This window comes from Leptodactylus fuscus, chromosome 1, assembly GCF_031893055.1.
Source record: "Leptodactylus fuscus isolate aLepFus1 chromosome 1, aLepFus1.hap2, whole genome shotgun sequence".
NCBI lineage: Eukaryota > Metazoa > Chordata > Amphibia > Anura > Leptodactylidae > Leptodactylus > Leptodactylus fuscus.
The window spans coordinates 94345933-94359416 of NC_134265.1; the positions used below are offsets into that span (position 1 = coordinate 94345933).

At 41.0% G+C, this 13484-nt stretch overlaps 1 protein-coding gene across 3 annotated transcripts in view; it reads right to left on the reverse strand.

Moving 5' to 3' along the window:
- Window positions 1-607: 607 nt before the first annotated feature.
- ABCB9 (ATP binding cassette subfamily B member 9) overlaps window positions 608-13484 on the reverse strand; it is a 44192-nt gene continuing 31315 nt past the window's right edge. For 2 of the 3 annotated variants that reach the window (XM_075273409.1, XM_075273400.1), the window contains exons 8-11: window positions 7123-7296; window positions 5967-6126; window positions 3289-3425; window positions 608-1028 (exon numbers count right to left, since the gene is read on the reverse strand). In XM_075273409.1, coding sequence (XP_075129510.1) covers window positions 750-1028; window positions 3289-3425; window positions 5967-6126; window positions 7123-7296 — 750 coding nt within the window. In that variant the 3' untranslated portion in view covers window positions 608-749. The remainder of the gene's footprint in view (window positions 1029-3288; window positions 3426-5966; window positions 6127-7122; window positions 7297-13484) is intronic. The other variant, XR_012716096.1, reaches the window with a different exon arrangement.

The following is a 13484-nucleotide window of genomic DNA, read 5'->3' on the forward strand; positions in this document are numbered from 1 at the left end:
TCTCCATTAACTCCAGTTCTTTGCATACTTTAATAGGCTCTGCTCCATTGATTCAGGTGCAGTTGAAATTTTTTTTTAGCCTCCATCATTCTTGAACAATCAGAGCAGTTAGTTGGTGTCCGATCTGATAATAGGCTCTATATGGTCAGAGGATGGTCTCGGGGAAAAGCAGGCAAGAGTGCATGACTCTGAGCTCTCTGTATCACGCTCCCTGTTGCTCTATGAGACAACCCACTTGATTGTGCAGAACCTAATTAATGTATCAATCACCAAAACTAACTGCACTGATTAATCAAGAAAAGTGGGGCTGCAGTATGTGGCCCCTAGTTGTTTTCTTTATACTGATGACTAAAGGCATCCAAATCAGCTGATTGATGGGGTTATGCTTGTCAGATGCATGTCCACCCATCACATACTAATCTTGTAGGTAGGTCATCAGTATAAAAAAATTACCTGGGGGCCAGAAAAACCCCTTTAGGCTAAGGCTCCATGTTGCAGAAACACAGCTTTTCATTGCACATTTTGCAGAGGTTTTTTGAGCCAAAGCCATTGAGCAGAAGGCAGAAGTATAAGAACTTCCTTTATATTTTCCATTCCTTTGTAGCCATTCTTCGCTCAAAAGACTAAAGCAAAATCTACACCAAAAATGTTGCGTTTCCGCAATGTGGGGCCTTAGCCTTAGAAGTTGCTGTGTAGCCATAGCCTATCACAAGTATTCCTATAAATTTCTTCCCCTATGCCAATGCATTTTAGAGTTCACTGGCAGGCTCTTTTATTCTGGGCTCTTTTGTGGGAGCATGTAGTGACCTGGTGTGATCTTTGTCTTCTGCTCCTAGACCAGAAACTTGACGCTGAACAAGCTGGGAATAAAGTCCGCCTTCTTCCATCAGCTCTTTGTGAGTCCCTTGCTGCACCACTCTGCCTCTGTCTAAAACAATGATGTTATGTGCTTTCTCCACAGTACTCAGCCTGTGTGCTATTATTAGCACTGTACGGCCCTGCAGATCGCTATTCATTGCTTGCTGGATCTGTGAAGAATGAATCATCAACAGTTACTTATGTGTTGCACATATGTGTGAAATCTCTAAAACACCAGCGCCTCATGTTTATTTAAGATTATCAGCAGAAAAGTAACAGTGAGGGGAACATAAAAAAATAAAAGCAAACAATACAACATTTATAATATAAATCCTTACATATGCTATATAACAAATGTGACAATTAAAGTTTAAAAACATCCATTTATAAAGCATTTGTTTTGTTTCTGTTCTAGATAAAATGCAACTATTGTAGGAAATTATATAATTTTCATACATTATGATTACCGTATATACTCGAGTATAAGCCGAATTTTTCAGCCCAGTTTTTGTGCTGAAAAAGCCCCCCTCGGCTTATACTCGAGTCAGCAGCAAAAAAAAAAAATTTATTTATTTATTTTTTTTTTTAGGAGGGGGGTCTATGACCAGCCACAATATCAATGTATAGAATCTCCCATAAAACAGTGCAAAAAAAAAAAGATTTGAAAAAAAAATAAGAGTTCTAAATCACTCTCACTTTCCTTAGAGTACATACAAAAGTAGAAAATGACTGTGAAACACAAACACATTAGGTATCCCTGTGTCTGAAAGTGCCCAGTCTACTGAATATAAGGTATCTGCAGTGCTCCTGTTCCGTCGGGAAGGGGTTAATAGAAGCACTGCAGATCCCCTATATTCAGCCAGGCTGAATTCCAAGTGGGGAAGAAAAAACAGTCCTCAAGCTCAGGGAAGGGGCAGACAGACAACCAAAACACCCCCTCCCCTTTCACAGCATCTACTGCACCCAAAAACTCCGACCATTTTAATTTTTGAAATTTTCCAGCAGCTGCTCCATTTCCCCCCTAGGCTTATACTTGAGTCAATAAGTTTTCCCAGTTTTCTGTGGTAAAATTAGGGGGGTCGGCTTATATTCGGGTCGGCTTATACTCGAGTATATACGGTATACAGTGAATAAAAAAAAAACAGAATAAAAAGGTGAAATGTTTAAATATGTAAAAGAACACAAACTATCATTTGGAGATGGAAAGGCTTCATGTGTAAAACAAAGAAATTTTCTAATTTTCAATTAGAAAAGGCACACTAAGGCCCTGTTCCCACGGAGTAACGCGCCTCTCATTTAGACACGTAAACAAAAGACGTGTCAGAGTGAGGCGCTTCAAAACAGATCCCATTGACTTCAATGGGTGCCAGCTTACGCGCACTACACATTAAAATCAATGGGTTATAAAGCCTCCCATTGATTTCAATGTGTAGCGCGCGTAAGCCGGCACCCATTGAAGTCAATGGGATCTGTTTTGAAGCGCCTCGCTCTGACACATGTTTACGTGTCTATATGAGCGGCGAGTTACTCCGTGGGAATGGGGCCTAACAATCAATTGATGAAACCATCTAACCAGCTTAGTGTGTTATTAGCCCCATAATAATATATCTGAGCAGCAAGGTATTAAGATAGTTGTGTAGGGAAAGGAGGGTGCAGTGTAGATCAAAAGTTAATATAGTCTTGTTGTTTATCTCTTGACATCAGTAGAGCTTACAAAGCATGCAAAGCCACATTAAGAATTTGCATTGACTATGGTACTTTATTACACATTTGAGTACTTAGAGTCTGACTGTGCCAGATTAAATCAGTGGGGATACCTGGGGGTTGGGTACATATGTGCTCCTATAGGCTAAGGCTCCACATTGTGTAAATGCATTTTTTTGTTGCAGATTGTGCTGCAGTTTTATAAGATTTAGTTGCAGCAAAAAAACACTGTGTTTTATATTACCTGGAAAGTGGATGGGATTCTGGCTAATCCCATACACACATTGCAGAAAAAAAATCTGCAGCATTTCTGCTGTGAGCAGTATTACAAATCGCAGCATATCAACTATACCTACAGAAACATTGGTGTTTAACTTATAAGTATAATAGAAGCAGAAAGTCTACAGAGGAAAACTCTGCAAACTTTCTGTAAAAAACTCTGTGGAAAAAAAAAAGTGATGTGTTTCCACCGCAGTTGTTTTCACAGCGTTTTTTGGCTGTGGTTTGCTATGTGGGGCCTTAGCCTCAGTGTCCCTTTGAATGAGGATCTAAACCACACTCCACAGTATTGTATTTTATATGTATACCAAGCGAACCTTTTGCAAAATCACATTATTAAATTTTATTAATCTCTATTCATCACTTCTGCAGATATTTTGAGGATAAAAAAAATAATATGGAGACATACATGATGTTAAAAGCAGCCTAAACATAACATGGACTTACCGCATGCTCACTCTCTGCATCTAGTGCACTGGTAGCTTCATCCAAAATAAGCACCCTAGGGTTCCGAATTAATGACCTAGCAATAGCCACTCTTTGCTTCTGACCCCCGGAGAGCTGTGCTCCCTTCTCTCCTGTCTCTGAAGCACAGAAAAGTAAGAATGCTATGGCACATTAACAGTGAAGCTATAAAAGTGCAATTCTAAAATACAAAATTACTGGGTATCTGGCAATCCCAAGAATTTAGGCACTTAAGTCCCTTCAGATTTATCTCTGCTCAGTTTTAAGCTAAGGCCCCATGTAGCGAAAACCAGCGAAAATTTGCTGCATTTTTTTCGCAGTGTTTTACATTCAGTTTTTTTGTGCATTTTTCTCTGCAATTCCACAGGGAAAAAATCACATGCTGCATTTTTCAAAACACAGCTTTTCTGCAGCTTTTGTTTCTGCAGGTAGTGGGTGAGATTAACGACAATCCCATTCACATTGCTGGTACTGTAAAACACAGCTTTCTTTTCCACTATGTTTCCGCTATAGGGGGGGCCTTAGTCTTAGGTTATGTTCACACTACCATTATTGGGGTCCGTTGCTGTCATCCAACATAGGATGAGAACAATGGACATTAAAGGGGTTGTCTGGGGTAACCGGAAATCCCTACACTAATCTAAACACCCTCCTACTTTCTAAATAACATATTTAATCAAAAATGTATATCTACCCATATCCATAGAGTGGTCATGGGACCGCCCCAGGGACATTTTTTTTAAGTATCCAGTGACTATCCGTTTCCCCATTTCCGGAAATGCCTTGTCACTACTAGTCTCCCCCATCCACTCTATCATACTTAACCTCCACGCTTCTTCCTGTGAGACGGCCCCTCCTTCTTTACTGATTCTGCAGCCTCTTCTCCAAGTGCTGCTCTGTGCACTGATGCTGAAAACCGACCTCTACTTTGCATCCACACATGCGCTGTAGAGGTGGATCATTGCTGCAGAGAACAGGGCAGCGATGAAGAAGAGGCTGCAATATCAGTAAAGAAGGAGGGGCTGTCTCACAGGAAGGTAAGTATATAATATGGGTTGGCGGTTGGGTTCAGTAGGTAGGGACAGCTAGAGAGACAGGGAGGGGGTGTATGTGTGGAAGGGAGAGAGGAAGGAGGGGTGGAGTAAGGAAGGAGGCGGGTGAGGAAGTTATATAGTAGGAAGCTGAAGCAAGTAAACAAAGGCAAGAGATACCTGGAGTTCCCAGAGACACTCAAAACATGGCTAAAGGTATAACCCATGAATAGCACTAACAGATATTTAAAAAAAAATAACCTGGAAAACCCCTTTAACCTTAGTAGAGTAAGTAAGAAAGATACAGCCCCTTCCGAATGTGTCCATTCTGATTGACTATAACATAATAAAATATGACAGATGCTTTCCTCTGTCATGTTTGTTTACTCTTTGACATAAAAGTTAATATAGCTTGCGTCATGTTTTTCTACATAAGAAGACAGAACAACGCTGAGCGGCATATAGCGTTTAACTGTGTAAAAAACCAGGTGAACAGCAAATAGACTCTCACCTGGAGCGGTTGTGAACAGTCACAACCACTAGAAGCGTTAATAACCAAACAGTTGTAAGCCTGCTGCACCTCTTCTCACTGTCCTGATGGTGACCAGGTGAGTATTGCGAGATAAAGTGGACTGGTAGCTCCAGTACAGAGAAGAATTTTGCGCTCCTTACGAAATGACACTATACCTATATTGATTGTGTGATTGAGAGTTAATAAAGGTATAGTGTCATTTCGTAAGGAGCGCAAAATTCTTCTCTGTACTGGAGCTGCCACTCCACATTATCTCGCACGTCTTTCTACATGGAGGTGAATGCAGATAGGGCTTCATCTGCTTCTGCTATGAGGAATGGCAGCAATGGTAAGCTGAACCCATCCTTACATATAACTGCCCACTGTGCAGGGACTGCAACACTACACCATTCATTTGAATAGGGTTGTGTTGCATTACCCTGCGCAGTGGGCAGTTATGAATACAAAAACTCTCATTCTAATGTTGAAGGGTCCAGGCAGTCAGATCCCATCTTGTCAGGGAGTTATGGCATATACTAGTAAAGCACCGCCTGAATTTTGTATGTGAAACACAATGTAGACAACAATGAAGGTTTTACTCATTTCTCTAATTTCAATTACCCTAATTTCTATCACTATTCGAGATGAGTGAGTAGTTTTCGATCGAATACCTCATTCCCATAGGAATACGTGTAAGCGGCCGAACACCAAGGGGTTAAGCGCATTAAATATTCACTGTGCATAACCCCTTGGTGGTCGGCTGCTTACATGCATACCTATGGCGGAGAGATATTCGATCAAATATTACTCGCTCATCTCTAATCACTATCATATCATCTATCATAATTGCCCATCACACTCTCCAATCTCTACAACCTAGAATTTTTAAAGGCAATCCATTTACTGTATAATGCTTCGCGTATAACCATCCAACTAAATTTAGCCATAACATACTATAAAGAGATGCAATAATGGTGCCTCTCACAATTCTAGCTGTTAAACGCCATTTATATCTTGTAGTATCTTGTAGTAATAATTAATTATCAACTTAATGACTGAAATGTAATTATGTGTCACATTTATTTTGGGAGATAAAAATCCACATTATAAATTAATACCTGTGTCATACCCATTCTGAAGCTCCATGATAAAATTATGTGCATTAGCTCTTTTGGCAGCACTTATAATAACTTCCAGAGGGACGGAGCTAAGACCATAGGAAATGTTACTGTGAATGGAACGAGCAAATAGCACAGGCTCTTGGCTGACCATTGATACCTGTTATCAAAAAATAAAGGGCAAAAACAGGAGAGTTAACATTAACAAAATCATGGTGGAAGGTAAGTGCTAATGCTACAGTAAATGTTATATTTGTGACAACTCTGAAACACAAAATTCTCTTACATTCAAATGTGTTGGAAAAAGTATTTCTTACTTTATAGTCATACATAGTTATCAAAGATATGCCATGCTTGAGGCTCGGTTCACATCAGTTTTGGGGATTCTGTTCCCCTTTCTGCAAGTAGCACTTTTCTCTCCACATTTTTTTGCGCAGAAACTGAGCAGAAACCACATGGACCCAATTATAGTCTATGGGGTTCGTGGGTTTCCTAAGGTAACCACTTTTCTATGAGGACTAGGTTTCCATTTGGGGGGGTCCCCAAGCGGAACCCAAAACGGAAACACAAGCACAGATGTGAACCTAGCCTCAGATAAACAGCGGCTGAGATTAGTTTCACTTAGACCAAAGGTCAAGAACACCAGGGATCTCAACAAAGGTGGATACCCGGCTGAACGGAGAGGGAATGTATGCTATTTGTTAGTTCAGGCATGCCTACGTATTAAAAATGTACAGGAATACCCCAATAAGTTTGCACTCAGAGGAGAAATATCAATTGTAGATATGAACTCACTGACGTTTTATGTTTTTCACAAGGCATTTTCCAACATTTAACAAAATATACTTTGGTAATTTCTAACCGCACCCTTACATCACCCAACTGTTCTAGGAAACCATAAAATTGGCTTTTTATGACTGGATAACAAATGAACCAAACTGGACAACATTTGGCAAATTTGTCCTTCATTCTTAGCCTCATTGACATACACAAAATTTTAGACCAGGTTTCTATAACAACCCAGAAAATTTAGTTTTACACTGAATTTCCATAACAACCCAGCAACTTATTCACAAAGGCAAATATGGTACTAGGTTTTAATAACAACCCAGAGACAAGATATAACAGACAAATAATCGCATTGATGATCACATACCCTTGCATGTAGGTACTTGTGGTCATACATCTTAATAGCCTGATCATCAAGGAACACTTCTCCTTCCTGCACAGGGTAAAAGTTTTCCAGAATGTTCACACAAGAGCTTTTCCCGCTTCCAGACGGACCCACTAATGCAGTGACTTTTCCAGGATACAGTGTGAAGGACAGATTCTACATGCAGCCAAAATGAACATGTAATATATTGAGTAAACAGTCAAATTAAAAAATCACTTATAAGTAAAATTCCTTTTTACACAGGCCTGATAACAGGGCTGAGTAAAGGGACCTTAAGGCTCTGTACACACTGATGCCATGGTTTCCATTTTCACAAGATATAAATATTAGTCATGATATGATCTTATTCACATGTCCATATCCGTTTATCATCAGTGAAAATCCTGTCTGCGTTCAGTTTTCTGTCCTTGCGTCTGTGATTTCCATCCCTTTGTCATCTGATTTTCACTTTCATGAAAGGAAAAAAAAAATGGAAAGAGGTATAACCCAGGGAAAAAGTCTCAAGACGGCTCGAATGCAATCTTCAGAGCATTTTCTAGTAATGATCCATGAAAAACAGACAGGATCTGTATGCTGTCTATGTTTGTCACTGAACCTTTGACTTTCACGAGCATATTTCAACCAAATAGACAAGAATAGGAGACCCATTTGAATGGGTGAGAAAGCTGTCCGGCCGTGAGCGGCAGTGAGCGTTTTAGGCTCTCCGCCGCGAAACCGGGTTTTATAATCCGGACACAGAGTCGGACATGCAGTACTCTGTGTCCGGATTTAAAAAAACGGTTTCGCGGCGGAGAGCCTAAAACGCTCACCGCCGCTCACGGCTGGACCCGGTCTATGGTTTCTGTCTTCTGGCATGCAGAAGATGGAAAGCACAGAACGGAAACCCTGAACGCAGGTGTGAACCTAGCGATAAGGACATTTATTATATATTACAATTGCTACTTTTAATCCCCTTATCTGTCCTCTAGGGGATGGACAGTGTTTGCTATCAGCATAAAAAGGTGTCAGTATACAATCAGTATGTGCATCAGTCCGTTTTTAGTCTCAAACTGAATTCAAACAGACGGATGGCATACTGATGTGTGAACCAAGCATAAGATTCTTATTTTTTACTCTACTGAATAGAACAACCAGCACACAGTGCCATTCTTACCATAACCCCTCCCCCGAAACATAGAAGAAAAAAACAGGTGCAATAGGAGAAACAATCTCACTGGCACTACACCCTTACAAAGTGCTATGTAACAGAACACAACTAAGGCAAATGTGAACAGAGCCTAACATTCATTACAAGAAATCATTTAAAAAATGTGTCAAATAAACAATGGCATGCCATTCCTAAACTGGCCGAAAGTTCTTGGAACAAAAGTCAGCTGTAGATAAAAGAGCAGGATGTAAAATATAATCCTCTTAAATACAGTACTTTTATATGCCCTGCAAGAAAACAGGTTTCTTTTATCAACTGCCTCAGAACTGAAACACAAGTACTCTGTGTTGTGGCAATGCTCTCTTTATGAGACAGAAAACCACTGAAACTCAGCTTTGTACTCTTTATCACAGAAAGATATTTCGATGGTTCGCGCAATGAAAGAAAAGCCTGTGTCGCTGCAGACCTACACCAACTGCAAATTAGTTGGATGAGAGCAGTTAGTATTCCCAAAGGAAAATCTGCCAGAGATGATGAGCAGAATGAGTCAGCAGCTCATAGTCATGCAGGTCTCTCATGTATACAGCAAAGAGTAGCAGTGCTGGTAATGACTATGAACCCTTAAAGGGGTTGTCCGGGATAAACTAAAAATTTTACACTAAGCTAAAGCCCCTCTCTCAGCTTAAGCCGCTTGCATACGACCGTGTGGTGGGTCAATGTGCTATCCGGGCTTTTCCCAGATAGCACACTGACCCATTTATTTCTATGGGCCTGTACACAAGCCTGTGAATTACATGTTCACGTGTGCAGGCTGACAGTTCAGGCTGCAAAATATAGAACAGGTCCTATTCCTGTATGATTTTGCAGCCATGCTTCTGTGGCGCCTATTCACTAAATGAAAGGAGACGCGGAAGCACGTCAGGACACAGATGACATCCCTGTATCGTCCACACGTCGCCTGTGGCGTTCATTAACAGCAGCTGGCTAGCACACAGTCGTGTGCAACCGGATTAACTTCTGATTTACTTCTTTAAAAAAAAATGTATATTTATCCATGTGACTTCATCATGCACATTTTCTGATTTCCCGGTCAGGATACGTTTCCTCTTTTCCAGAAACGGAACATCGTCAATATTCCCCACCATGACTCCATCATACTTACCTGTCTTCATGTCTTCTTCTTCTATTGCGCAGCTGCAGGAAGAAGTCAAGCAAAGAGGACATAGCGGCACAGAAGAAAGTGATCTCCAGGACAAGAAGACAGATATGTATGATGGGGTGGGAAGGGTGAATGAGTTAGTTAGGTAGGTAGGTGCCCTCATTCACCCATTAATAGCACTAACAGACCTTTTTTTTTAAAAAAAAAAATAATTACATTTGCCCGGAAAACCCCTTTAATGCCTCATTACATGGGAACCACTCAACAAAGGAGTAGTTAGTGGGATAATTGGCAAGCATTCCTATAAAGGATGGTTCCCAATAACTAGCCCAAACATAGATCGTAAGCTCTTGCGAGCAGGGCCCTCACTGCTATTGTGTGAATTGATTTATTACTCTGTAATGACTCATTTTATTTGTACATGAAACCTATAATTTGTAAGGCGTATATAAATAATATTTATTATCATTAACGTTACACTTGCATCTAACCACCTTAGTCTCTATTTTTACTTACTTCTAGAACTGACTACTTTTTTCTGAATGTAACCAAAGTTGTTTTTGTGCATACAAGTTTAGCCATTATAATCCCATAGTAGAGATAGCCAGAGACATTAGATTTTAGTAAGTAGATCCTTGCAATTTCAATGGTGTCCACCAGAAATCTAATGTTAATGGTAGCCTTTAGAGAGCTGCATGGAGATGGATCTCACAGGATTTTTTGCCTTCAGATCTGGAGATAAACAGCCTCAAAGTTTGCAAATAGCCAATTAAAGGGACCCATCACGGGGCAAATGCAGTGCAATGAGCAGACATCATGTTACAGAGCAAGAGGGGCTGAGCAGAATGATGTGTATGTTTATGGGGAAATATTCAGTATGAATTTACATTTTACTCTTTGAATACTCTGCTCCTTTTATGCTCCCAATGCCCACATACACATGCATGTTTATGAGCATGTGATTGAACTAGATTATCAAATATGAAAAAAAAAAAAAAAACTTTTTAAGTCTTCAGTAGGTGATACCTTTTTTAATGGCTAACTCATAATGATGACAGAATATAACGTTTCGAAGCTTCCTCTGAGCTTCTTCTTCAGATATGACTAAAAACACTTTCTAGAGGCTGCATATTTATGTACAACTGGACACAGGGCTAGGATTACAGGAGGGAGGGGGGAAGAGGCTTATTACTATATACTTATAACAACAAACAATCAATTGCCAGATCCCAGGTTATCTTAATGGCTGTCTTAATGATTTGTATAAGAAGACATAAACCCACGTGAGACGTTAATTCCATTGTCCAATGTCTGGAATAGGGTCATGGCCTTGTACTCATAAATCAGTCGCTGTTTCCTTGATTTAAAGTTCCCTTTTAAGATCAAGATTTTCATGTCATTGATGATGTTGTGGTCTTCCTGGCAGAAGTGTTTTGGCACGGGAAGATCAGTTCTCTGTTGTTTGATTGTATGGCGATGTGAATTAATTCTCATTCTGAGTTTCTGTCCGGTCTCTCCAACATACAGATTTTCAGTGGAACATTTGGTGCAAATGATCAAATACACCACATTAGGTGTGTTACAGGTGAACGTACCTGGGATTTTATATTCCCTGTTAGAGTTTGGGATCTCTATCCTGTCTGTCGTCAGTATGTGCGGGCAGGTCTTGCACCTCTTCTGTCCACATGGGAATGTTCCTGTGTTAGTTGGAGGTGACAGTGAGCTGCTAATAATCATATTCCTGAGGTTTGGTGGCTGTCTGTAGCACAGGAGAGGAGAGCTCCAGGATAACATTACTACAATACTATGAGAAACTGCAGAAATCTCTGATCCTCAATAAGCAAAAGAAACTCCACAGACTGAGACTTGCTGCAGGATTCTACAAGAATACACACAAAGCAAAATATATATCTAACAACAACCAGGACCACTCACCTGTGGATTTGGAAACACCGAACTGTGTTATCAATCTCTCCACCTATGAACCCACCAAAGCAGAATTTGGGGTACTCTCCAGGGGACTCTCATTTTGTCCTTCTAAAACCATGGATAAAATTGAACTGTGCAGCGACATGGAGGATTTTTTCAGGAGACTGCGCCTGAGGGAATATTTTCATGACACAGAGGAGACCCAACCTACCCCTTCAGAGGTTCCAATCTTAGCAAAAAAGGAGACATCTGATTGGACACCTCCAACTGGACGAAATTTTGATTTGGATAATTACATAGACTGTTTCAGACACATGGTCAAATCCACTATACTGGATACAAATAAAGCACTGCCATCTAACATCACTGCCCAGGAAAGAAGGGCCATAAAATCTCTGAGAAATAATAACGACATCATCATTAAACCAGCGGACAAGGGTGGCGCTATAGTCATGATGAACACATCAGACTACATACAGGAGGCACACAGACAGCTGAATGACACACACTACTACTCCAAGTTGGATTCAGACCCCACAGTGGAATACTCTAAAAAACTGAAAAAGGTGATCTCCGGCCTATCTGATGGAGCAATAAGCCTAAGCAGCCTCATACCAGCAAGCCCAAGGACAGGGACTTTTTATATGCTTCCAAAACTGCACAAACCTGGGAACCCAGGGAGACCGATCATCTCATGTGTTGGGACTCTCACTGAACAGATCTCTGGATGGGTGGAGGGTACTCTTAAACCCTTAGTGAAGGATACAGCCAGCTACCTTCAGGACACCACGGACCTATTAAGTAAACTATCCACTATAGGTCCCCTTCCAGATGGAACCATCCTGGCCACCATGGATGTAGAATCCCTGTACTCCAACATCCCACACCAGGACGGTATAAATGCCTGCCAGTTTTTCATGGAAAAGCGAGGTATGAACGCTGAATCAGTGGTGAAACTCACAAAATTCATCCTCACTCACAATTACTTCTCCTTTGGTGACTGCATCTATTTACAACAGACCGGCACCGCAATGGGGAGCAAAATGGCGCCACAGTACGCTAATCTCTTCATGGCCAAGCTGAAGAGTGACTTCCTCTCCACCTGCACCATCAGACCTCTGGCCTACTATCGCTTCATTGATGATATCCTAATCATTTGGACCGGGTCTGAGGAACAGCTGAAAACCTTCCATGATCAATTCAACCAGTTCCATCCCACCATCAACCTGACGCTCAATCACTCCTTCTCCGAAATAAACTTCCTGGACGCAGTCATCAAGATACAGGACAACAAAATTGAGACATCGCTGTATCGGAAACCAATTGACCGCCCTACCTACCTAAGATGGGATAGCTTTCATCCTAAACACATAAAAAACTCCATTGTATATAGCCAGGCCATCAGATACCATCGCATATGCTCAGATCCGGTGGACAGAGACAAGCACCTTGGGGGCCTCAAAAACACATTCTTAAGGCAGGGTTACCATCCAAGATCAGTTGATAACCAAATCACCAGGGCCACCAGAATACCAAGATCGGAGTTATTAAAATACAATACCAAACAGGAAAACAATCGGGTGCCCCTGGTTGTCACATATAACCCCCACCTGGAGACGCTGAGAGGAATCACACGCAAATTACATCCACTACTGCAAAAAGACAACCGTCTAAAATCCATATTTCCGGACCCCCCTCTCCTGTGCTACAGACAGCCACCAAACCTCAGTAATATGATTATTAGCAGCTCACTGTCACCTCCAACTAACACAGGAACATTCCCATGTGGACAGAAGAGGTGCAAGACCTGCCCGCACATACTGACGACTGACAGGATAGAGATCCCAAACTCTAACAGGGAATATAAAATCCCAGGTACGTTCACCTGTAACACACCTAATGTGGTGTATTTGATCATTTGCACCAAATGTTCCACTGAAAATCTGTATGTTGGAGAGACTGGTCAGAAACTCAGAATGAGAATTAATTCACATCGCCATACAATCAAACAACAGAGAACTGATCTTCCCGTGCCAAAACACTTCTGCCAGGAAGACCACAACATCATCAATGACATGAAAATCTTGATCTTAAAAGGGAACTTTAAAT